Source organism: Pan paniscus, chromosome 19 (genome assembly GCF_029289425.2).
Source record: "Pan paniscus chromosome 19, NHGRI_mPanPan1-v2.0_pri, whole genome shotgun sequence".
Taxonomy (NCBI): Eukaryota; Metazoa; Chordata; class Mammalia; order Primates; family Hominidae; genus Pan; species Pan paniscus.
The window spans coordinates 33,372,708-33,399,681 of NC_073268.2; the positions used below are offsets into that span (position 1 = coordinate 33,372,708).

A 26,974-nucleotide genomic window follows, 5' to 3' on the forward strand; every position below is an offset into this window, starting at 1 on the left:
AGCTTGGCTTGCCCCCCTGTTAACTCATTCCAGTAGAAAGTTAAGACTTAAAGTCAAGTCTTCTGATTCCTAATTGAGTTGTTTTTATATTACACAGCTCTTAAAGTCAGTATAAGAATAAATCACGCTGAAATGATATATAGGATTGCTTTAAAATAATAAAGAGGTAGTGAGCAGGAAATGGGTAGGAATACGGATGAAATAAGACTAGGGAGAAATTGAGTAATGGATACAAAAGGATTAATTTATAACATCTCTCTAGGCTATGTGCAGTGGCTCACGCCTGTAATCCCAGCACTTTGGGAGACTGAGGCGGGTGGATCACTTGAGGTGAGGAGTTCGAGACCAACCTGCACAATATGACAAAACCCTGTCTCTACAAAAAATACAAAAAATTTAGCCAGGCGTGGTGGTGTACACCTGCGATCTCAGCTACTCAGGAGGCTGAGAGAGAGGATGGCTTGAGCCTGGGAGGCAGAGGTTGCAGTGAGCCAAGATCGTGCCATTACACTCCAGCCTGGGTAATAGAGTGAGACTCTGTCTCAGAAAAAAAAAAAAAAAAAAAAAACTCTCTACTTTTATGTTGGAAACTTTTTATTTTAAAACATGTGAATTAACATTTTCGATAGGTATACTGTACTGGTAATCAAATGTATACCAAAAATATACTGTACCTGAAGCTCAGCATTTTTTTTTTTTTTAACAGAGTTTGACTCTGTCACCCATGCTGGAGTGTAGTAGCACAAACACCACTCACTGCAGGCTCAACCTCCTGGGCTCAAGCCATCCTCCCACCTCAGCCTCCCAAGTACCTGGGACTACAGGCATGCACCACCACGCCTAGCTACTTTTTTTATTTTTTTTTGTGCATACTAGCTGTGTTGTCCAGGTTGATCTCAAACTCCCGGGCTCAAGCAATCCTCCCTCCCCCACCTCCCGAAGTGCTGGGATTACAGGTGTGAGCCACCATGTCCAGCAAGCTCAGCATTTTTAAATCCATTTAAGTTTCATATAATGCCCTCATACAACATTGGGAGGAAAGATAAAAAATGGTATGCCTGAGTACTGACCACCATTGCACCAAAAGGAAAACAATTAGGATAGTGAGGTGTCTTGAAAACATGTTCTTTGAGAAATGGTTGAAGAATGAATGAAATTTTTTGGTGGGGGTGGGAATCTAGGGTGTACTTAAGATGTCTTCAAATGTTTTTATTTTATTTTTATGTATTTATTTTATTTATTTATTTATTTTTTCAGAGACAGAATCTCGGTTGGGCACGGTGGCTCATGCCTGTAATCCCAGCACTCTGGGAGGCCGAAGTGGGAAGATCGCTTGAGTCCAGGAATTCAAGACCAGCCTGGGCAAGATGGCGAAACCTCGTCTCTACAAAAAATTTAAAAACTAGCCCGGCACGGTGGCATGCACCTGTGGGTAGTTTGTGTCATGAGAGGAACAAGAGCTTCAGGTCTTCGTTGATCTTTGTCGCCAATATATGACTAAAACAAAACCTACTATCACTGTCATTCCCTACTCCAGATTCACTTAACAGAGGCCAAAAACTGAAACATAACAGGGAAAGAAATACTGTGCTTTTTTTCCCTCCTCACTCATTACCCAAAAGGAAGAAGACTCACATGGAGCATAAAGGCACATTTTCCCAGACCCAAGGTGGGACAGGAATAGAAGGCACCGATAAAGACAGGAGAGTAGAAAAAAATACTCCAAAAGACAAGATGAAGGATTTGAGAGTTGTTATAGGGAAAAAGAAAAACTGAAAAAGTAGATGTAACAATTTAAAAAACCACATCCAGGAATCTTCATTCAAATACTACCAAAGTTGAAAAGTTTGCCTCAAATGTAATCAAACTCTAAGTAAAATGTTCTTAGAATATAAAAACCAACTTTACAAAAATAGACTGTGCAATGCCAACATGAAAGAATCATAATCTCATATTTATAGCTGTATGTGTATTTCTGTTGGTATTCTCACAAATTCTATTCTCCCACTTAAGAATGTACAATAAGTGTATTATGTAACTAAATAAAAGGGAAACAATGTTACAACTTCTAACAGCTGAAGAAGTTTTGATAAAGTGACCAGGAGAATAATACATAATGAAATCAAGGATATATAATGCTTAAAATTTACATCTATTTCTAACATCTAACCAACTTGAAAAGATTCAGATACTCTAACATGAACTTAAAAGGAAAAACATAATATACCATCTTCGAGTGAAGAGGCAATCATACATCCCTCATTTTGCATATTTGTACTACCTGTTAGTAAAATTTAGACTTTTTAAAACTATTTATTGGAAAGATAGTGATCTAAGGATCAAGACATCCATACTCAAACTCAGTTAATTATATAATCATATGATTGTGAACATGTTTTGCCTCTGTAACTTTTTTCTCATGTAGAGTAGAATAACCACCAAATTATAAAGAATGGATAGAAAAAAAATACTGCACAGATGCTAATACATTTTTATGACTGTTTACAGCTTCCTTTCATATAAGATTCATACCTAAGTCATTAAACAAGCCCATGATGTGAGAAGGGTAAGTATCATGCCCATTTTACACATGAAAACATAGAAAACTGATGTTCAGAGAGGTTAAGAGACTTCCCCAAGACCACACTGCAAGTTGCACAATCAAGAGCTTTTTCTTTTACTACATAGTAGGCTGCCCTCACAAGTCTAAAGTGGTAAAAGTTGTTTTCTCATGCCCAAATTACTATGAGAACTACCCAAGAGAAACCGTGTCAACAGAAAAGTGTCACCACTTGAGATCATTAAGAGACATAACTTCCCAAAAGGTCCTTATCTGAGTATAAAATTTTGATTAAAAATAAGTTAAATAGTCCTTAAAAGTTTCTAGTAGTCCTGCTATTTACTAAATTAATTTCATGCCTTTTGTGCTAGATATACCACTCTGCTGGTGGGGGTGGGACACGGGAGTTAGGTGGAGCAGGAAAGAATTTCATCAGAAAAAGTTAAGTTCTCAGCCAGGCACGGTGGCTCATGCCTGTAATCCCAGCACTTTGGGAGGCCAAGGCAGGCGGATCACCTGAGGTTGGGAGTTCGAGACTAGCCTGACCAACATGGTGAAACCCTGTCTCTACTAAAAAAACAAAATCAGCTGGGCATGGTGGCGCATGCCTGTCATCCCAGCTACTTGGGAGGCTGAGGCAGGAAAATCGCTTGAGCCTGGGAGGCAGAGGTTGCAGTGAGCCCAGATCACAACATTGCACTCCAGCCTGGGCAACAAGAGCAAAACTCCATCTCAAAAAAAAAAAGTTATCTGAAGTTCAATGGAATAAGACATTCAAAGCTATAAAATATGAATAAGGGCAGGCGACAGCTTGTGGACTGCAGTGGCAACCCTAAGCCAAACCGTGAGTGCCAGACTATGGTTTAAAGAAAATATGCAATCTGGAAGTTTGCACCTCAAGTTACTGCTACTGCAAAGTAATTAGTACCATTTATGGTAAGAATATGTAAAGTTTTAGAACGTAATGCCAATTCTTCATTTTAGTAGGATGAACTCCACACTAGCTTGAGGCTTTGTCTCAACAGAAGCTTTTTTGATGATATAGTCAGTGGCTCAAAAGCCACTCAGGACCCAGCACAGTAGTTCACGCCTGTAATTCCAGTGCTTTGGGAAGCCAGGTGGGAAGACTGCTTGAGGCCAAGAGTTTGAGACCAGTCTGGGCAACATAACAAGACACTGTCTCTACAAAAAAAATTAAAATAATAGCCAGGTATGGTGGCGCACACCCATAGTCCTAGATATTCGGGAGGTGGGAGATCACTTGAGCTCAGGAGTTCGAGGCTATGGTGAGCTATGATCACACCACTGCATTCCAGCCTGAGGAACAAAGAGAGACCTCACTTCTAAAATAAATGAATAATAAACAATTTTTAAAAACCAGTTATATGTGGAGAATATAACTATGTATCACAGGCATATAACATTTGAAGTGGTCAAATGGATTGTCTTTAAGAGACTTTAGCGAGGGTACTATAAACAGCAGTTATAGTTTATATCCTATAGCATTAAACACCTGAGAGTACTCTGTTTACTGAAGGCTCTACCACATAGTATGATACAGAAATTTACAACTTGCTGAGACCTTAAACTTAATTCATAGTCACTACAACGTAAAACCACTTTTCTGTCCTTCAAGATCGAAACAAATGGTCTCATCTCTCCCTTCCCGCCCCCAAGAAAATGGGGTACTTTAAAAGATGTCAGATGAAACAAGCCAATGCTTTTATAAATACAAGTCAATCCTTTGCAAAGAAACAGATTAAGATGCTCATATTCTGCTTCGGTATTGATCCCAAGCCTTTTAACAGTTTAAGCTGACCACAAATCTCCCCTTCCACTTCTATAGAATATTCTCCTCCTTAAACTTCCTTTAGAGCCTTCCGATACCTCCTGTCCCTTGACTTATATACACACACACCTCCAAAATATACGCAGACCTAAGGAACACAAGTGGAAAACACATTTTTAATTAATACACTGCTTATCCTTAAAAGTATGTCGTTAGAATGCAACAATATAGAGTCTACATAGAACCCCAGAATACCAAATTTGAAAGCTACAACAAAAATGCCCCATAGCAATCTGAGTAATTTAAAGAACAAAGATGTAAAAAATAAGGCATTCTTACTACTGTATTATATGACTTAAACTTTTGTTTAAGGACAAAATGTTTGGTTGGGTGCAGTGGCCGGTACCCAAATAAAAAACGAAAAACAAAAATACTTTCTCCATATTAAAAAATATATTTTTTTTTGAGACAGGGTCTCACCCAGGCCAGAGTGCAGTGGTGCAATCATGCCTCACTGCAGCCTTAATTTCCTGGGCTCAAGCAATCCTGACTCAGCCTCCCAAGTAGCATATACTACCACACTTGGCTAATTTGTCTGTTTTTTTTCTTTTCTTTACTTTCAACCAATGCACACTGGCTGATTTTTTTTTATTTGTTTTTTTTTACTTTTTGTAGAGATGGGGTCTCACTCTGTTGCCCAGGCTGGTCTCAAACTCTGAGGCCCAAGTGATCCTCCCACCTCAGCCCCCCAAAAAGCTTGAATTATAGGCATGAGCCACCGCACCCAGCCAAAACATTTTTTAAAAGCAGACTTAAGGCCAGGTGCAGTGGCTTGCATCTGTAATCCCAGCACTTTGGGAGGCTGAGGCAGGTGTTTGAGGCCAGCCTGGCCAACATGGCAAAACCCCGTCTATAGTAAAAATACAAAAATAGGGCCAGGCACGGTGGTTCAAGCCTGTGATCCCAGCACTTTGGGAGGCTGAAGCGGGCGGATCACCTCAGGTCAGGAGTTCAAGACCAGTCTAGCCAACATGGTAAAACCCTGCCTCTACTAAAAATACAAAAAAATTAGCTGGGTGTGGTGGCACACGCCTATAATCCCAGCTACTTGGGAGGCTGAGGCAGGAGAATCACTTGAACCCGGGAGGCAGAGGTTGCAGTGAGCCAAAATTGTACCACTACACTCCAGCCTAGGCGAGAAAGCGAGAACTTGTCTCAAAATAATAATAATAATAAAGCAGATTTGAGAAAAGAATCTAATTTCCTAATGGTTAAAAAGTCAAATAAAAAGAGTAGGGCAAAAAACAGGAACATTTAAAATAAAATGTAACAATATTAGACCAGCACCACAGCTTATGCCTATAATCCCAGCACTTTGGGAGGCTGAGGCAGGTGGATTGTTTGAGGTCAGTAGTTTGAGACCAGCTAACATGGCGAAACCTTGTCTCTTTTAAAAATACAAAAATTAGCCAGGTGTGGTAGTACGTGCCTGTAATGCCAGCTACTTGGGAGGCTGAGGCAGGAGAATCGCTTGAACCCGGAAGGTGGAGCTTGCAGTGAGCTGAGATCGTGCCACTGCACTCCAACCTGGGCAATAGAGCGAGACTCTATCTCAAAAAAAAAAAAAAGAAGAAGAAGAAAAAAGAGAACTTGTCAATGGATACTAAAGTAAGGTATATATTGGCCAAGGTACATACAAAGGAATATCCAGAGACTAGTCACGCTCTCTTTTTTTTTTTTTTTTGAAGACAGGGTCTCACTCTGTCACCGAAGCTGCAGTACAGTGGCACAATCATAGCTCACTGTATGCTTGAACTCCTGGGTTCAAGTGATCCTCCTGCCTCAGCCTCCTGAGTAGCTGCGACTACAGGCACATGCCACCACACCCAACTAATTTTTTTTAGAGACAGCATCTCACTATGTTGCACAGCCTGGTCTTGAACTCAAGGCCTCAAGCAGTCCTCCCACATGGGCCTCCCAAAGTGCTGGGATTACAAGCATCAGCTACCGCACCTGGCCTACTCTCCCTTATTTAATGAAAACACAATAATCAGTAATAAGCTACACTGCACTCTAGCCTGAGCGACAGAGCAAGACTCTGTCACACATACAAATAATAATAATAATAATAATAATAATAATAATAAGCTATAAAGAAAACATATAAATCTTATATTAGAAAAATTTTAGACTTTTCAAAGTGCTTCACATTCATATTCTATCACACCATTGCAAAATATCCTAACAGTAAGTGACAAATCCAAAATTACAAAAGTAGTTGATCAGATCTGAAACCTGATTCAAAAAACATGTTTGCTCTATGGGAGGAAATATAAATATGTATAAATTCCTTCTTTATGCTAATTTTCTTACTCATTCCTAGTTAAAATATCACTTATCAGACCTAGGCTATTGCAAACATGGAAGTAAAATTCAGTAAAACAAAGCCAAAAGTACCACTTTTTTTATTTAGCCAGTCTACCCTTCAACCAGGAATCATATGAAAAACATTCCACCAATGTTCTGTGTGTTTAAGACTGTGCTGGGCACTGGGGTGACTAGAAGAGAATTCAAATAGCGTTCTTTGCTTTTCAGAAAGTATACACTCCATTTGATAAAAAGACAAGAAAAAAAGAAAACAAAGCCAAGCTGTGTTCAACCAATCCTCCTAAAGGAAGAAAACTTACTGTGTGGTTCTGTAAAACTCCAGGTAACAAGGATACCAAGAAGTGAGACAGCAGAGTTTAGTCTGAAACAACCTCATGGGGAAAAAAAAAATGAAATCTGAGCTGAACATTGAAGGATGGACAGGAATTAGAAAAGCACAAAGGAGGAATTAAAGCATTCAGACAGGGACTGGCAGAAATAAAGGCCAAGAAATGGGAAGAAGCATGATACACACAGAAGAGACTGAGGTGACCTGCCTGGAACATAGGTGCATGCAGAGGCATAATGGGAAACAGTTTGGTAAATCAAGTGGGGTCAGCTCCCAATAGACTGCTGGGTCACAGAGACATGCTGTTAGAATATTAAAATCATTGAATATTTAAACTTGAAAGAATCTAAAAGATTTTCTAGCCATTTCTTTTTCAACAGATGAGGAAATCAAGGATCTATAGGAAAGCTAATGGCTAGGATAGGGACAAAGGCACTGAATAGCAGAACAAAACTAAGACACCCGCTAAGGAACTCCAATTCAGTAGAAAAGTATTGTGTCTTGGGAACTGGAAGAGATTGGTTTCCGGGGGGAGTGGAACATCACAGTGGCATTACAACTAAGCAATGACCACTATGTTTTGCCAGAAGTAATCACTTTCAAGAAAACAGCAATCAAGCAGAGGCAGGAGCTACTTTTCAGAGTTATAAAGGAAATGGGTGGATAAACAGTAGAGGCGGTGAGTATCTGGCAACAACAACAACAAAAAAGACTGGTCCACAGAGAGAGAGCTGCAGGACCAAGTAAACGTCTGATTTCCAACAGAAAGGAAATCTTAGCCTGAAAAGTGAAAAGCAAGCAGCCAACATAAAGACTAACTTAGTTCCCAGACAGATAAGGTGGAAAGTGTAAGGGGGTGCAGAGAACTGAGGAACAGCTGGAAGAAATCTTTCTAAAGGATGAATTCCGGGCCGGGCACAGTGGCTCATGCCTGTAATCCCAGCACTTTGGGAAGTCAAGGCAGGTGGATCACGACATCAAGAAATTCAGACCCATCCTGGCTAGCACGGTGAAACCCTGTCTCTACTAAAAATACAAAATTAGCTGGGCGTGGTGGCATGCGCCTGTAGTCCCAGCTACTTGGGAGGCTGAGGCAGGAGAATCGCTTGAACCCAGGAGGCAGACCTTGCAGTGAGCTGAGATCGCGCCACTGCACTCCAGCCTGGGCGACAGAGTGACACTCCATCTCAAAATAAATAAATAAATAAAAATTTAAAATAATAATAATAATAAATTTAAAAATTCCGAAGCAAAGAATAAGCATTATTGTGCTCGATTCAGCACCACATATACTAAAATTGGAAGAATATGCATTATTTCTCACTCACCATAAAGAATTCGTCACCATAAAAGAGGACTCATTTTCAACTATTATAAGGCCTTATAAAAATTACACACCAGGCTTGAAGAATGAGGCTAGGAGATATTTTTTAAATCCAAAAAGCTTCAGTTTTGCAAATCTATTTGTCTAATCAGTATGTGGTTTGTAATTTCGAAGATACTTGCCAATCATTTTATACTGTGAATCACTCACCGCATATTCAACGTACATTCAGATGAACACTCAATATATGAGAACAACAAATATGCTACTATAACCTCTAAAATCAGAGTTTATTCCATAACATGTTCTTTAAATGGGGTTTTTTGGCTTTTATGTACTACTTTTGCTTGATCAGATATGGAAAATATAATTGCTTTAAATGAACATATTTACAACAAATCATTTTGGGATGGAGTTCTTTTTAATTCTTTTTTTTTTTTTTTTAGTTCAAATATCCATAGTTTTCCCATACTTCCCTTCAGAAATAAAGCTCTACAGGAACCAGTGGGGCATACAGAACTAGGTGAGATACACAGAAGGTTCTCATTTGCTTAGAAACTGGGTTAATGAACCACAATTAAAAGCTACACATGGCCGGGCGTGGTGGCTCACGCCTGTAATCCCAGCACTTTGGGAGGCCAAGGCAGGTGGATCACCTGAAGCCAGGAGTTGGAGACCAGCCTGGCCAACACGGTGAAACCCCCGTCTCTACTAAAAATACAAAAATTAGGCAGGCGTGGTGGTGGGCGCCTGTAATCACAGCTACTTGGGAGGCTGAGGCAGGAGAATGGCTTGAACCCAGGAGGCAGAGGTTGCAGTATGCTGAGATCTCTCCATTGCACTCCAGCCTAGGAGACAAGAGCGAAACTCTGTCTCAAAAAAAAAAAAAAAAAAAAAAGCTACACACCTACAATTTGTCAGTTTCAATTAGAAACTTGCTATTTGGCACCACGAAGGCAGGTTAAGGAGAGATGTAAGATTTAACTGATAACATTCAGCTTTCTGGCTGTCCACCTGTGCAACTGTCATTTCCCTAACCAAGGAGGTGATTACTTCTAAAATTGGTAATACTCATTCAACTTAGACCCTAAATACTAGGTTTAGCTGCAATATTATCAGGTTAAGGAATTTTATATTACCCACAAGAATGTGAGCTCAAAATGTCAATATGGCACACATCCACTTCTTTTAACTGAGTCTACTGCACTAAGTTGCTAAGCGATACCCATCAGAGTGCAATATGTCTGTAATCAGCAGTGGCTAGAAATGCATTTCTGCTTTAATCACACCGAATATTAGAAATCCAACCAAAACAGCAATCATAAACAGAGTTGCCATCTTTAGACATGCACATGCTCCCTGGGGGCGTTAAGTGGTCCAACAGGCAAACTCTTAGCTGTAATAAGAAGGAAAAGCTTAACTCCCCCTGGGCCCAGTAAAGCAAAGTACAGATAATATAATCCAAAATTCAAAAGTTTTATAAACAGTTGAAACTATTAAGATTCTTTTTTTTTTTTTTTTTGAGATGGAGTCTCGCTCTGTCACCCAGGCTGGAGTGCAGTGGCACAATCTCGGCTCACCGCAAGCTCCACCTCCCAGGTTCAGGCCATTCTCCTGCCTCAGCCTCCCAAGTAGCTGGGACTACAGGCACCCACCACCACACCCAGCTAATTTTTGTATTTTTAGTAGAGATGGGGTTTCACTGTGTTAGCCAGGACGGTCTCGATCTCCTGACCTCATGATCGACCCGCCTTGGCCTCCCAAAGTGCTGGGATCACAGGCGTGAGCCGCCGCGCCCGGCCAACTCTTAAGATTCTTATACAACTATCTCTCAGTACATGCAGGGCTTTTTCTCCCCTCAATAAAAATGTAAGCGATGGCTCACGCCTGTAATCTCAGCACTCTACTAAAAATAACAAATGTTATCCAGGAGTGGTGGCAGGCGCCTGTAATCCCAGCCACTTGGGAGGCTGAGGCAGGAGAATCACTTGAACCCAGGAGGCAGAGGTTGCAGTAAGCCAAGGTCGCATCATTGCACTCCAGCCTAGGCAAGAATCATGAAACTCCGTCTCAAAAATAAAAAAAATAAAATAAACTTTCTAAATATATTTAATGGATTAGAACAAATTTTATGGGATACTTAGGAAAAGTATCTCCCTGATGGTCAAGCATTCACTACTTTTCATACTGAAGCTCTTATTAGATCTATGTCACTTAACCTTCCCATGCCTCAGTTTTCTGACTAAAAGACATTTTCAACCGTAAGATGAACTCTAATTTGAATTAAACATTTATCACTCCTATAATAAATTAATATATTAATTTATTTTATATATATACTATATATAATATATATAAGTACCTTATGTTAAACACTGAAAACCCTTACATTTTTGCATCTCAAGGTCAGAGACTTTAACTTTCTAAGAGAAAAATGTGAGGAATAGGCCAGGCACAGTGGCTCATGCCTGTAATCCCAGCACTTCGGGAGGCCGAGCGGGGGGCTGGGGGCAGATCACCTGAGGTCAGGAGTTCAAGACCAGCCTGACCAACATGGTGAAACCCCCGTCTCTACTAAAAATACAAAAATTAGCCAGGCACGATGATGCACACCTGTAATCCCAGCTACTTGGGAGACTGAAGCAGGAGAATCACGTGAATGCGGGAAGCAGGGGTTGCAATGAACCAACATCAAGCTACTGCACTCCAGCGTGGGCGACAGAGCAAGACCTTGTCTCAAAAAAAAAAAAGTGAGGAATAATCTCTCCTATATATCTTTCTCTTAATTACAACATAAGGAATGCAGAAAAATGCTGTTTTAAAAACTAATGTCCTTAATTTTTAACAGATGGTGGTGAGTTTGATTCCACAATATGCATAACAAACAACGAAGCCTTAAGGTCTTTTAAAGCTAGGGACAGAAGGAGAAACACTTTCTTGCATTACTGGGTATATAATCAAAATCATTCCTCTTTTTTTTTTGGAGACAAGAGTCTCGCTCTGTCGCCCAGGCTAGAGTGCAGTGGTGTGATCTCAGCTCACTGCAACCTCCACCTCCCGGATTCAAGCAATTCTCCTGCCTCAGCCTCCCAAGTAGCTGGGATTACAGGCGCCCGCCACCATGCCCAGCTAATTTTTGTATTTTTAGTACAGACGAGGTTTCTCCATGTTGGTCAGGCTGGTCTCAAACTCCTGACCTCAGGTGATCCACCTGCCTTGGCATCCCAAAGTGCTGGGATTACAGGCGTGAGCCACCGCGCCCAGCCCAAAATCATTCCTTTCTTAAGTATCTTTTTCCAATATGGCAAATAAGCCTAGAGATGAACAGGTAAGAAGTAAAAAAATAAAATTAAGAAAAAACTGAAAAAAAATTTTTAATTTTTAAAATTTAAGGAGAATTGCGGCGTGGATCCTTCAATTTCCTACATCCAGATTCTGCTGTCCACAAGGTTCAGCTTTGGAAGTCTTCTATGTGCCTTTTAAATCCTTTCTTAAAATTACAGAGAGTCTTTTCTACCAAGTTTTAAATCTAACGCTCTATCAATAATGTAATCTTTTATATGCAGTAACATTATACTTCAGATGGATTAGTAGTTTAGTTTAGATGCCTTTGGGTCTGGAAGCATACGAATGGATAAAACAATTCCTTCAAGTCTCTGACAGCTTCATAACTCTATTTTATCTACATAGCTTCTTCTCAACTTCCTCTGTCTATTCCAAGATATTTTCCAGGTAGGTCTGAAACGCTCAGAGTCCCGTAAAGAAATGTTTATGCATCAAATAACAGAAGAGCTCTTCCCCCGCCCCTTCAGCTCCCATAATGTTTTACCATTATATTCAGTAAACAAAATAGGTTGACTCAATCTTAAACAATTCCCCCATCACAGGAAGCCCACTGCACCCACAGCTGCAGAAAGCATCCCTTAAACCATCCCCAACTACCTACAGCAACACAAAGTTAAACCAATTTCCACTGACAAAAGGCTGTGTGCATTTATTCTAATCAGCCCCAGGATTTATTGTGTGAAACTCAGGCGATAAAAAGTCACCTCCTCAAGCTACAAAACTTTTTTTTCATCCCAAATATTCTCAATGAAAGTTCTCTTGTCAACCAGGAGAGAGTCAAAAACAACCACAAACACTAGCAGAATGATCCGCTCCAGGACCACATCCCAGCTGGCTTTGCTCTGTTGTCGGTGGCTCTGAAGCAGTTTCTCACTTTCCTTTCACCCTTCTCCCCTTTACTCCCCAACATTCTCACTCGAGAATGCATCACATCCCCAGACCGCTGGCAAAAAAAAAGGGGGGGGGGGAAGAGACTGCAATTATCAAGGAAGGGGAAGATATTTCAGAACCACGGTTTCCACTGCAAACGGCAATAAAAAAAAAAAGGCAGTCTGTGTCATCAGGATATGGGGGACGACGTTGTAGGGCATCACAAAGATGTGCAGTGAGTGTGCACTTGAAGCTCTCGGGGCAGGATGAGACGATGGAGCAGAAAGTAAGAAAACCTGTGCCTTCCTTGCTTTCTTCTGCTCTTCCCCGCTTTCTTCTGCTCTTCCCCCTCCAGGAGAGGAAGCTGAAGAAACTGGGGGAGGGGCGGAATGTTATCGTTCTCCTATTGAGGGTATATAAGACAGGCCTTAGGGTTCGCTCGTCCCCAGTTAGGAGGGTCACGGAGGGAAGAGGAAGAGAGAACCCCTAAATGTTACCCACCTCTGCTCAAAAACAAAAGTAAGGGGGTAATTATTAAATCCAGATGGCGCGCCCCTAAAGGCGCCCCCAGGTCACTCATCCCCATTCCCAAGCGGAAGGGCTGGGATAAAGGGGATGGAGGGTCGGAGGCTGGTCAGGGACAAGGCCCCACCCCCCGACTTAGGAGGGAAAGGGTGCCCAAGCTCCCAGCTGTCCCCTCCTACCCCTCACCTCCCGCCTTGGCCACCCCCACTTATCCCCCCTTCCCTTCTCTTCCCTTCCCTTCCTTTCCTCCAGAGCCTGAGGCAGCCGCGGGGGAGGCGGCCGCTCCTACCTCCCCTCACCTACTCTGTCCCCATCCCCACTCCGCTCCCACCTCCCGCCCGCCACAGGCCCGTTACCTGCTCGTCGAAGCGGCTGACCACGGCCTGGACCCATTCCACCGGCCTGTGCGCGGCCATGTCCTCCCCGCGGCCGGGGGGCGGCGGAGGGAAGGGTGGGCCGGCGCCCTGGGCCGGGAAGAGGGCGGGGAGCGGAGGCTGAGGTGAGGGAAGAGGCAAGGAGAGGGTCTGTGGAGTGCAGGCTCCCAGTGTTCCCACGGGGGTGGGGATGGGGGGTCAGCGCCGAGCGGGAGGGGGAGAGGGAAAGGGGGCGTTGGCAAGGAGGCTGGGGGGAGGGGGATAGGGGAAGGGGACCCGGGGAGGGGAGGGGGCCTCTTGGTCGCTCTCCCCACTAGCGCCGTCTCCCCACAGCCATCACAGTCCGAGACGCCGCCATGACACCCCACCGGAAGTGGGATCCTTTCCACGGCCCGGGGAGAGGGAGCGCGAGCGAGCTAGAGATTGAGAGCGCGGCTGGGAAAGGGGAGGGGGAAGCGAGAGGGAAGGCGGCCTGCCGCGCATGCGCCCGCGCCGGCCGGTTTCATTAATGAAAAAGCGAGTCCTCCTGGAGGTGACGTCATCTAACTCCTCTGGGCCGTCTGGCGAGCGTCCCTCACCGCCGTGGGGCTCACCTAGACTGGCGCTGGGCTCAGCTGGCGAGTGCCAGAGCTGACCCGGGAGCATCCACTCCCATCCCCACCGCCCCCTACAGCTGTCCCCTCCCCCGCCGGCCTCCGGGTTTGGATTGCTCCCGGAGTTGAAAGTTAGGGCGCCCTGGGGCTAGCCTTTCTCCCGGCGCGCGGATCTCTGCCGCTAATCTCCTGGGGAGGCTGTGCTCTCAGCTTAAGCTCTCAGAAAAAATAAGGTACACGACCTCCGATTTTCATGTTCTTCGTAGCTTGGTAGACTGCTGAGAAACAAAAAAGGAAGGCCAAAGAGAGATTCCGTGATTTTTTTTTTTTTTAGAGGTCGCTTAAATCCCAATGCTAGACCCGGTGGCAATCAAGGTCTAGCCACCAGGTCTAGTATTGGGATTTAAGCCCAGCTTTCCTCTGCAAAACTCATAGCCATCCAAGTTAATATAACTATTGCACAGTTGATGAGAGATTCAAGTTTCACCACCCTCAAAACACCTTTAAGGCCTTGCATTCATTATTAATTCAATATATTCATCGTCTTATTTAAATCCTTGAACAAACCTTTTCAATACATATGATTAACTTCATGAACTGATGAATACGTCACGTCCCCACCCCCGTGGGAACGCTGGGAGCCTGCACTCCTCCCTCAGACCTTTGATTTGCCCAAGGTCTGAGTTGACAGGTGGCAAAGTCAGGATGTAAACCAACGTGGTTTAACTCCTAGAACAATAGAGGTAGACTATGGGTCTCCTAAAACAAAGTCCTTCCCTATACCTCCAATACCAGAGTTGAAAGGATTTCATGTGTAATTGGTTGTGCCAGTTTTCCAGGAAGAGGATTACATCCAAAACAACGGATAATCTATGTCTGACATTGGACTTTGGAATGACTAATTTTTTTTTTTTTTTTTTTTAAGACAGAGTCTCACCCTGTCACCCAGGCTGGAGTGCAGAGGCGCGATCTCGGCTCACTGCAACCTCCGCCTCCCGGTTGAAGTGATTCTTCTGCCTCAGCCTCCCGAGTAGCTGGGACTACAGGCATGCGCCACCACAGCCGGCTAATTTTTGTATTTTTAGTAGAGACGGTGTTTCACCATATTGGCCAGGCTGGTCTTGAACTCCTGACCTCATGATCCGCCCACCTCAGCCTCCCAAAGTACTGGGATTACAGGTGTGAGCCACCGCACCTGGCCTGGAATGAGTAATTTTAAAATTTGTCTTCCTCGATACATTTTACCTAGGCAAATGTTTTTGTTTTTCAGAGACAAGGTCTGACTCTGTGCAGTGGAGTGCAGTGGCTCAATCATAGCTCACTCCAGCCTCAGACTCCTGGGCTGAAGTGATCCTCCCACCTCAAACTCCTGAATAGCTGGGACTACAGGTGAGTGTCACCCTGCTTTGGCTAATTTTTTTTTTTTTTTTTTTTTTTTTTTTTGGTAGAGACACAGTCTTGCTATGTTGCCCAGGCTGGTCTGGAACTCCTGGCCTCAAGTGATCCCCCTGCCTTGGCCTCCCAAAGTGCTGGGATGACAGGGGTGAGCTACCACACAGGCCCCTAGGCCAATGTTAAAATGAATTTACACATTCCAAGCACGCACTAATCAGCCAGTTAGGCCACACAGATACTGGGTGATAAGGGAGAACAAAACTAGAATTTTAATTTTCCTACAGAAAATCCACAAAGCCAGTAGCCCACATACAGAGAGATATATCCTTGAGAAAAGTTTCCAATCTCTAGGTTGGTGGTTGTCCAAAATACATATTAAATTAATGTTTTATTCCACTAGAACAGACAGACAGTTTGGACATGTCTTTGGTCCCTTCTTCTTTAAGGATGCAATGCAGATACTAATTTCTTTTAGATGATGTCAGAATGATGACTATGCTGGAAAGAAATGGATGAATATTAAATGAATGTCTATCTATGTTTCTCCCAAGTAGGACCCCTGAAAAAGCACTCACTCACACCCCCAAGATAGTATTCCAGTGCCCCTACTGCACGGCTAAACTTCAGACCCATGACCTTCCTCTCCTTTTCTCATACTTCCTCTGAAAGTCCCTAACTACTTCCTTGTTGCCATGGCTTTTTGCCTGTCTCCCTGATCTTCTTCCCTACACTGGATGCAACTGCCCAAACCCTCAGCTCCCTTGCCTTCCCTGGCATTCCGTTGCTGAAGTTCCTCTGTGCCTTTCTCTCCTCTTCTTCTCTAGTTTAGTCTACCATTGCCCACTCTTCTTTAGCGCTGTGGTAAGACACCCAAACTTCAGGCCCTGGCCCTCTGCTCTTCTTCCTTTCAAGCTCCTGCCAGCATGTCATTAATTCATCCTAATTTGTACTCCCTGTTCTGTTGCCTCCCCTCAGTGCCAAACCTCTCATTACAGTCAGAGGCCTAGACTTCACCCCAACTTCCTCTCCAATTAAATTCATTCAGTTCTGCTGAACCAGTATTAAGTGTCCAAATGGGCCGGTCGTGGTGGCTCACACCTATAATGCCAGCACTTTTAGAGGCCGAGGTGGGAGGATTGCTTGAGCCTAGAAGTTCAAGACCAGCCTGGGCAACATAGTGAGATCCCAGCTTCTACCAAAAAAATTTGTTTAAATTAGTTAGGCATAGTGGTGTGCATCTATGGTCCCAGCAACTTGGGAGGCTGAGGTGGGAGGATCACTTGAGCTAGAGAGGTCGAGGCTGCAGTGAGCTGTGATCTCGCCACTGCACTCCAGCCTAGGCAACAGAGCAAGACCCTGTCTCTAAAAAATAAATAAAAATAAAAGTACCCAAATGCCTGTTATGTATTATGTACTTTGTTAGACCATACATAGTACATATGGCAGGAATGCTAAACAAAAGTGCCAAAGAAGACTGGACGCTGTGGCTCATGCCTGTAATCCCAGCACTTTGGGAGGCCGAGGCAGGCAGATCACCTGAGGTCAGGAGTTTGAGACCAGCCTGGCCAATGTGGTGAAACTCCATCTCTACTTAAAAAAAAAAAAAAAAAAGCCGGGCATGGTGGCACATGGCTGTAATCCCAACTACTTACTAGGGTGACTGAGGCAGGAGAATTGCTTGAACCCAGGAGGCTGAGGTTTCAGTGAGCCTAGATTGTGCTGCTGCAATCCAGCCTGGGCGACAGAGTGACTCCATCTCAAAAAAAAAAAATGCCAAAGAAGGTAATGCATAGAGACTGTGGTGAATTAAGAAGCATATACCCACCTCCATTTATCCAGATAAGAGATACTCTCTCCATTTAAAGAGTATCTGTCACTCAACTCCAGTTACTGCCATGCAGGAATGTTGACCCAGTGTTGCTAGATCTTCTAGTTACTCAAGAGAAGCTAGAGATCTGAACTTACATATAAACTCTTCCAATTTTTACATAGTGGCAGCCAATTTACATTTTTTAAATGCTGTGTAGCCAAACAAAATATGTCTGCTGTCTGAATGTAGCCCATGGAACACCAGTTTGACCAGCACTAGTCTAGTGAAAAGGCATGAGCCTTACAGTAGAACAGAATTAGATTTGTATCCTAACTTCCCCCATTTTGCACTGTCCAACAGTATTCAGGGAACCCTTAGTGTTTCGTATTGTTTTAAATGCATCTCTCTCATTCAGCCTCTGTTTTTTGGTCAGGCAACAAGCTCTGCCAATTTTTTCTTCGAAGAGTTTTGTTCCAAGCTGGGAGCCGTGGCTCATGCCTGTCATCCCAGCACTTTGGGAGGCCAAGGTGGGTGGATCACTTGAGCCCAAGAGTTCCAGACCACCCTGGGCAACATGGCAAAACCTCATCTCTACAAATTTTTTTTTTTTAATTAGCTGGGCATGGTGGCATGTGCCTGTGGTTCCAGTTACTTGGGAAGCTGAAGTGGGAGGATCGCTTGAGCCCAGGAGGTCAAGGCTACAGTGAGCTGTGATGGTGTCATTGCATTCCAGCACTCCAGCCCGGGCATCAGAGTTAGACCTTGTCTTAAAAAATAAATAAATGAATAAATATAAATAAAAAATAAAAAGCTTTTACAGTAGTATTCCCTTCATTCTGCCCACCACCCCCATCTCCACTGGCACAACCAACCATCCCAGCATACCAAAGAGCACACCACTCTTCAGGACTAAGGTGCTCATTTCCTCAGCTGCTGGGCGCATTACTTGTCAACACGTATCAGCTAAATCCCTTTCCAGGAGTTGCCGTCAGCTGAAGAAAGCTGCCTCTCACCAGGTCCGTCTGCACTGACTGGCAGATGCAGGGCTCAGGGTGGGGCTGCTCTGAAGGGCTCTCCTGGCACCAGAGCTCCCTTAGGATCCGGAAGCTGAGGCATTTGCTGTAACTACATTTAGTTCAACTTTTTCTGCTCAATCCTGCTCCTTTCCTGCACGGTGTTGATTCCAAGGGCAATTAAATCCATTAGTGTGGCGGACACCATGGCTCAGACCTGTAATCCCAGCACTTTAGGAGCTGAGGCAGGTGGATCGTGTGAGCCCAAGAGTTCAAGACCAGCCTGACCAACATGGTAAAATCGTATCTTTACAAAAAATAAAAAAATTTGCTGGACATGGCGGTGAGCAGCTGTCATCTCAGCTACTCAGGAGGCTGAAGCTGGAGGATTGCTTGATCCCAGGAGGTAGAAGCTGCAGTGAGCCATGTTTGTACCACTGCACTCCAGGCTGAGTGACAGAGCAAGACCCTGTCTCAAAACAAATGGACAAAAACGTCCCATGAATGTGGTTTGATCCAGTGGAGCTGAATCATTCCCCTGGCCAGTTAGCAGTAAGGTCCACAGGCGAAGCCCTGACAGGCCCCGGCGTGCCATAGCAGTACGATGTTAAGACTTTCAGCAATGGTGAAGAGCTGGAATGGGTGGGATGTAACCTCAGTGGAACAATGCACTCGTAGGTGCAATCTATCAGGCATTTTAACAATATAGGGCAAATAGTAGTTTAAGAACAATGAAATTGGATGGCTACTGATGGAGTAAACCTGTGCTTTGGAGAAAGACAATGAAAGGTTGAGGATGAGGAATCACCAATTAAAGGCTAAGGAAGAAAGCCAGTGTGCCTCCTTAGCAGCATATAAAGGAAGTAGGAGCTGCATAAGGCAGAAAAAGCGGAAGATGAAGCTCAGGATTTAATTATAAGAGCAGAAGAACGCCAAAAAGGTTTTCAGCCCTAGTGAGTGTACTATACCAAGGTCAGGGGCATAGTTGAGAAGTGGGACCCTGACACTTTAGATGGGGCATCTGGGTCAATGCACTTGAGAACCTTAAAACCCCACGTCACCTTGAGTGCTCTGGGTTTGTAGAAGTGTCCCACTCGTCCCTCAAGAAACTAGCACCCCACCCCCCTTGCTTGAAGATCAAGAAGTATTATCTGCCTTGCAAGGCAACACACGCTCTCCTCAGATCTACCTGCACTTTTCCACCTAACAGACCAATAACTAAGGTCAAGTCACACATAACCCCATTAAGAAAATGCTAGACCTGCTAAGGGAGGAGAGGCACTGTATCCTGAAGGAGCTAAAAAACCTACCCAACTTAGGCCGGGTGCGGTGGCTCATGCCTATAATCCCAACACTTTGGGAGACCGAGGTGGGTGGATCACGAGGTCAGGAGATCGAGACCATCCTGGCTAACATGGTGAAACCCTGTCTCTACTAAAAATAAAAAAATAAAAAATTAGCCGGGTGTGGTGGCGGGCGCCTGTAGTTCCAGCTACTCTGGAGGCTGAGGCAGGAGAATGGCGTGAACCCAGGAGGCGGGCCTTGCAGTGAGCCGAGATCGGGCCACTGCACTCCAGCCTGGGTGACAGAGAGAGACTCCTCTGAAAAAAAACCTACCCAACTTATATATACATCTGCAGAAGGTGGGAGAACTGGGTAAGGGGTCCCCAGTGTGCTGAATTGGGGAGGGAGGAGAAAATAATGCTAAATAAAGCAGAGCATATTGATATAAGCACATTCCTGTACTACAGTATTTACATTCTGGCAAGGACTCCAGGAGATAAAGCTAACAGATAGCTAGGATGGCTCTAGAAAGCTTGGAGAAAGCAGTGGTCCACACTAAGCAAAATAGAAAGGCCAGAGCTGTCCTGGCAAACAATGGAAGAAGGGAGCAAAAGACTCAGAAGTGGGAATGATATATTATTTACATCCTATCCTGTCAGCTGTGTTCTGCTGTTTATCACAAGCAATAAGGAATGTGCTATTGAGAGGGACACAAGCATCACTGAGAAGTCCAATAGTCACTTTTCTCTGTAGACCAGGGCTTATAGTGGAAGATGTTTCAGGAGCTAGGATCCCTGATAGCAATGGGCCTGCTAGAGACCAGGTAGCAGTGCATAACTAGCAGAAGATTAAGTGGCATTGTTAGAAGTGGCAAGATAGAATGGCATCCAAGGAAGCCTGACCCACAGGAAGCTATGAAGGTAGTTAGTAGGATACTGTGTGCCTCAAGATGTAGTTTTTAAAACACAAGGACAGATAAGGAGGCAGCTGAGAGGAGCTGCCCCAATAGTCATAATCCCTTGCCCTGTTTCTCAACCTGAGCCAATTTCCAGAACCTAATGACTGAGGAAGACTGGATTCCCAGCAAGGGTATATAGTGATGAGTCCTTGTCCTCTCTGAATGGGTACTTAGCATGGGCATACTTGGTGGTTGGCAGAACATCTATGATAGTTCCTTGGCCTGTGGAGCAAGAGCTGTCATAGTGGGGAAGGCCAAGGCCATACCTGGGGAAGCTTCTAAAACTGCACCCCTCTCACCCAGCCAACAGTCGACATTTTTAAAAAGTGGCATACCCTGGGGGAACATCAGAGAAAAGGATGCAAATACAGAGTAGCAGGGCTCCCACTCAACAAGGCTGATCCAGCTGCTGATGCCACCAAATGCCCAACCTGCCAGCAACAGCACAGATCTTTTGTCATTTACTCTTTATTCTTTTTCCTGCTGAGAACGTAGATCAAAGCCTAGAAGTGAAGCAGCTATTTTGCAAAAGATGGAAGCTAAAGGAAGCTTGGGTCCCTGATACTTCTTCAAGCAGCTGTACCTGCCCTGAACTGCCTACCTCCAGAGTTCTGGTTACAGAAGAAAAATAAAACCTCTGTTTTGTGAAGTATGTGCATCCAGGTTTCAGTTCCATGCAGCTGAATGTAACCCTAACTGACCCCCACAGATACTGAGAAAAGTAAAGAAAGAGGGGCTTTAAGCAGCTGCTGAATGGAGACCTAAAGGCATAGAAAGAGAGGTGATTTTCAGAAGTGTTACTGTGGGTTGTAATTAGGAAAATATACATAGGAATTAACTTCATTTTTGGTTGCTAGGTTCTTCCTCTGAATGTTATACTACTCCAAAACTGGGCCAAGTGATGTCTAGGACTTATTTGGATTATTTATTAAGTAACTAATTATGTAATTGTCATAAGTGGTAGTAGTATCATTAGTACTACTATAACAAAACTTTGTAAGAGGAACATTCCAGAGGAAGGGGCACAAAAGGAAATCAGAGCCAGAAATGGACACTATCATGCCTTTGTTCTTTTTACCTGGGTCTGAAATAACTTTTCTTTTGTTTCTCTTTTTTTTTTTCAAGGCAGAGTCTTGCTCTGTTGCCCAAGCTGGAGTGGCATGATCTCAGCTTACTGCAGCCTCTGCCTCCTGGGTTCAGGTGATTCCCATGCCTCAGCCTCCCAAGTAGCTGGGATTACAGGCATGTACCACCATGCCCACCTAATCCGTGTATTTTTAGTAGAGTTGCAGTTTTGTCATATTGGCCAGGCTGGTCTCAAACTCCTGGCCTCAAGTGATCCATCTACCTCAGCCTCCCAAAGTGCTGGGATTATAGGCCTGAGTCACTGTCTCTCCTTTAAAGCCCACCTAATCCTCTGATGCTGAACTTGCTTTGGCCACTCCAGTCCTTATTCCCCCGACTTTTTTTTTTTTTTTTTTTTTTTGAGACAGAGTTTTGCTGTGTTGCCCAGGCTGCGGTACAGTGGCATGATCTTGGCTCACTGCAACCTCCGCCTTCCAGGTTCAAGCAGTCCTCCTGCCTCAACCTCTCGAGTAGCTGAGATTACATGCAGCCACCACCATGCCTGGCTAATTTTTGTATTTGTAGTAGAGACAGGGTTTCACCATGTTGGCCAGGCTGGTCTAGAACTCCTGACCTCAGGTGATCTGCCCGCCTCAGCCTCCCAAAGTGCTGGGATTACAAGCGTAAGCCATCGTGCCTAGCCTACTCCCCAGACTTTTAAGCACACGTAGTCATCTTGTCTTCATCACAGGCTTGCTAGGCTCCTAGCAGTATCAAACCACAGGAGAACCATTATAAATTTGTTTTGATTGATTAATCAAAGGGGAGCAGCTGGAAACAATTAGTAACAGACTAATTGTTATCAACTGCCTAGGTAAGGAAAATTACTATGAGGATTCATCCTATGTGAATGTTCTGGTGTAGCCATTAAAATGGTAAGTTATAAACAGCTGAGAAAGAAACATTTCTGTCTTTGGTGGTATAGTTAGTCTCTCAATCTTTCAGAGAACTCTGCTTCTATTAATATCATTTATTTCTTCATTCTCACATACCTATTGCAGCTAAGTGTTCCATGGGACTCATAAGAGAAGATTCAATTTCTGCTCTGAAGAAGTGTAGTTATGAAAGATACATCAGGTCTCTAAATAACTATCAGAGATGATAGAATGATAGAAACTTCCTTTTAAGGGGTGCTTACAAGACATCAGGCATTATACTATGCACTTATATACAATATTGTTTTTAAAGTCCATACAACCATATGAGGTAGATATCACTATCCCCATTTCACAGATAAGGAAAAAAGTTCAAAAAGATTTAGTAAAATGCTCAGGTCGCCTAGCTAGTATAAGATGAGTCTGGTAGTTAGCTGAAGTCAGCTTTGTCTGACTCCAGATTCATGCTCTTATCCACCATACAGCATGGTCCAAAGAGGGTTTCTTGGAACTTTCATGCCTCCAAATGACTCATGGCCAGACGAGTTTGAGAAATGCCATGCACTGTAGTTCCCTATTGGCAGTTCACAGTGTTGTTCTGTATTACAACGTAATAGTTTAAGCCAGTGGCCTCCAAACTTTTTTGATGGTATATTCCTTTTTTAAAATTAAAAAAAATTTTTTGAAGGCATATTCATATCAGTAAAAGAATGTAAGCACCTCTGCCCAGTATAGGACTTACAGATTCTATATATTTTTAAGTATTTTTAATTTTATTCTGTTTAATATATTACTTTTTGTTCTCACTAAAATTTCCAGCATTAGTAATATTTGCAACATGATTAATAGTATTTAATATATTATAAACATAAAATGTTAATATTGTTTATAATAATATTTTTAGTAAGAGCATTGTGGTTGGACTTGTTTTACATTTTCCAGCATTTTTTTTTTTTTGAGACAGAATCTTGCTCTGTCGCCCAGGCTGGAGTGCAGTGGCACCAGTGGCACGATCTCAGCTCACTGCAACCTCCACCTCTTGGGTTCAAGTGATTCTCGTGCCTCAGCCTCCCTCATAGCTGGGTTACAGGCACCCACCACAATGCCAAGCTAATTTTTTTTTTTCTTTTGAGATGGAGTCTCGCTCTGTCACCCAGGCTGAAGTTCAGTGGCGTGATCTCGGCTCACTGTAACCTCTGCCTCCCAGGTTCAAGTGATTCTCCTGCCTCAGCCTCCTGAGTAGCTGGGATTATAGGCACCTACCATCTTGCCCGGCTAAATTTTTGTATTTTTAGTAGAGACAGCGTTTCACTATGTTGGTTAGGCTGGTCTCAAACTCCTGACCTCAAGTGATCCACCCGCCTCGGCCTCCCAAACTGCTGGGATTACAAGCATGAGCCACTGCGCCCGGCCCTTCGATTTCAGCATATTGATTTATTGTTCTTTTCAAAGTTCTGCTTCTAAAGTTCAGTTTTTTTGTTTCTTTGTTTGTTTTTGAGATGGAGTCTCACTCTGTCGCCCAGGCTGGAGTGCAGTGGTGCAATCTCAACTCACTGCAACCTCTGCACCTGGGGTTCAAGTGATCCACCCACCTTGGCCTCCCAAAGTGCTGGGATTACAGGTGTGAGCCACCACACCCGGCTTATTTTGTTCCTTTTTAAATGGATATCATAACTTATACATTTGCTCTAAAAGAGTACATACACACAAATGGATGAAGCTGTCATTAGTTCTGCTTACTATGTAATGATGTTTTTCTTTCTTTTTTTTTTGAGACAGAGTCTCTCTCTGTCACCCAGGCTGGAGTACAGTGGCACGATCTCAGCTCACTGCAACCTCTGCCCCTGGGGTTCAAGCGATTCTCCTGCCTCAGCCTCCCAAGTAGCTGGGATTATAGATGCCCACCAACACGCCCCGCTAATTTTTTTGTATTTTTAGTAGACATGGGGTTTCATGATGTTGGCCAGGCTTGTCTTGAACTCCTGACCTCAGGTGATCCACTTGCCTCAGCCTCCCAAAGTGCTGGGATTACAGGCGTGAGCCCCCCGTGCCTGGCCTGTGATATTAATGTTCCATCCTGTTCACTAATTATGCAAAGGTGCTGCTGCTCTTGTAATGCTGTTAGCGTCTTTCCATTTTCCCTGATGGGAACCAGTTGTTCTTCTAAACTAACAAATGAGTACAAAATCCACTGAAACATTTCCTTTTAATCCTAAATGGGTTAGAAATTTTGATTTCCAAGTTTTAAAAGTATGCAGCTATGAGGTTTTTTGTTTTTGTTTTCATTTTTTTTTGTTTGTTTTGTTTTGTTTTGAGACGGAGTCTCACTGTGTCGCCCAGGCCGGAATGCAATGGCACGATCTCGGCCACTGCAAGCTCCACCTGCCAGGTTCAGGCCATTCTCCTGCCTCAGCCTCCAGAGTAGCTGGGACTACAGGCACCCGCCACCACGCCCAGCTAAATTTTTTTGTATTTTTAGTGGAGACAGGGTTTCACATGTTAGTCAGGATGGTCTCGGTCTCCTGACCTCGTGATCCACCTGCCTTGGCCTCCCAAAGTGCTGGCATTGCAGGCATGAGCCACCGCGCCTGGCCACAGCTATGAGTTTTTATAAATACATACTTGTCTTTACAACAAAACCACATAACTATGAAATATTTTTAAAGATCTGTTTTCCTAATGCCCTCTGCTTAACGTGTCTTTTTAGGAAAGGAGTTTGTCTTTCTCTCAATCATTGTTAAATAACACCTTTATTTTAAAGGTCACATTGTGTGTGTATGCACATGCATGCAGGCATGTTTTGATACTACTGACAGCCTCTGGCCTTCACAGAAAAGGTCAGCAAATTTAGTTTATTGGAATCCAGTTAGTGTAATCTATAGAACCACTTAATTAGGCACAGACAAGCTGCAGTGTATCACCATGCACTGAAAATGAATAAATGAATGAGGGTGTCACTAACATGTCCTCTATGGTATGGAGTCCCACTCTTGGAGAAATAAGAACAGCCTGAGAAAATACAGACATAAAGAACTGCCTACCTCCCCTCCTTTCTCTCTGACCTTATCCTCCTTCCAAGACTAAATTATGAACAAAGAAACTGTCAACCAGGAGCTCCTCCTGGGGAAGGAAAGAAAGCAGCCTTGATTAAAATGTAACTTCTAGGCAGGGCGGGCGTGGTGGCTCATGCCTGTAATCCTAGCACTTTGGGAGGCCGAGGCGGGTGGATCACAAGGTCAGGAGATCGAGACCATCCTGGGTAACACGGTAAAACCCTGTCTCTACTAAAAATACAAAAAATTAGCCAGGCATGGTGGTGGGTGCCTGTAGTCCCAGCTACTGGGGAGGCTGAGGCAGGAGAATGGCTTGAATCTGGGAGGCAGAGCTTGCAGTGAGCAGAGATGGTGCCACTGTACTCCAGCCTGGGTGACAGAGTGAGACTCCATCTCAAAAAAAAAAAAAAAAAAAGTAACCTCTGGTACTGGTATAAGGACAGCATATAAAACAATAGAATAGGCTAGGCACGGTGGCTCACACCTGTAATCCCAGCACTTTGGGAGGCTGAGGCGGGCAGATCACTTGAGGCCAGGAGTTGGAGACTAGCCTGTCAAACATAGCGAAACTCCATCTGTACTAAAAATACAAAATATTAGCTGGGTGTGGTGGTGGGTGCCTGTAATCCTAGCTATTCATGAGGCTGAGGCAGGAGAATTGCTTGAACCCAGGAGGCAGAGGTTACTGTGAGCCGAGATCACGCCACTGCACTCCAGCCTGGGTGAGACAGTGAGACCCCATCTCAAAAAATAAATACATAAATAAATAAAAAGAATAAAATTGAGAGTCTGTAAATAAACCTTCACAGTTACAGTTAATTGACTGTCAACAAGGATACCAAGACAATTCAACGGGGAAAGAATAGTCCTTCCAACAAATACTGCTGGGATAACTAGATAGCCACATGCAAAGTAATAAAGTTGGACCCCTATCTCACACCATATACAAAAATTAAAATGGATCAAAGACCTGAATATAAGAGCTAAAATTCTAGAACTCATCAAATAAAACAAAGAAGTAAATCTTTGTGACTTTGTGTTAGGCAATGGTTTCTTAGATATGATACTAAAGCAAAGCAGTTAAAGGGAAAAAAGGTAAATTGGACTTCACATTTTTTTTTAACTTCGTGCTTCAAAGAATACCATAAAGAAAGTGAAAAGACAACTCAAAGAATGGGAGAAAATACTTGCAAATCATATATCTGATAAGGGACTTGTATTTAGACTATATAAATAACTCTTACAACTCAAAAACAACAATAAAAATAAATAACCCAATTAAAAAACAGGCAAATGGCCTGGTGCAGTGGTTCATGCCTATAAACCCAGCACTTTGGGAGGCCGAGACGGGCAGATCACCTGAGG

At 43.6% G+C, this 26,974-nt stretch overlaps 1 protein-coding gene and 1 long non-coding RNA gene across 22 annotated transcripts in view; one reads left to right on the plus strand and one right to left on the minus strand.

Moving 5' to 3' along the window:
* NF1 (neurofibromin 1) overlaps nt 1-13,977 on the minus strand; it is a 278,753-nt gene extending 264,776 nt beyond the window's left edge. For 7 of the 17 annotated variants that reach the window (XM_055101325.2, XM_055101320.2, XM_055101322.2 and 4 more), the window contains exon 1: nt 13,486-13,927. In XM_055101325.2, the coding sequence (XP_054957300.1) occupies nt 13,486-13,522 (37 nt within the window). In that variant the 5' untranslated portion in view covers nt 13,523-13,927. Of the gene's footprint in view, nt 1-13,485 lie in introns of all 17 variants that reach the window. The other 10 variants (XM_003811980.6, XM_008964356.5, XM_003811979.7 and 7 more) reach the window with 4 other exon arrangements.
* On the plus strand, nt 12,782-20,838 carry LOC117976659 (uncharacterized). 5 transcript variants are annotated; one of them, XR_010110663.1, is made up of 4 exons: nt 12,782-12,890; nt 15,367-15,485; nt 17,735-17,828; nt 17,918-20,838. It is a non-coding gene; the product is annotated as an uncharacterized LOC117976659 (long non-coding RNA). The 5 variants fall into 5 exon arrangements; XR_010110664.1 differs by lacking the exon at nt 12,782-12,890 and adding an exon at nt 13,048-13,123; XR_010110661.1 differs by lacking the exon at nt 12,782-12,890 and adding an exon at nt 13,492-13,628.
* Nucleotides 20,839-26,974: the final 6,136 nt, after the last annotated feature.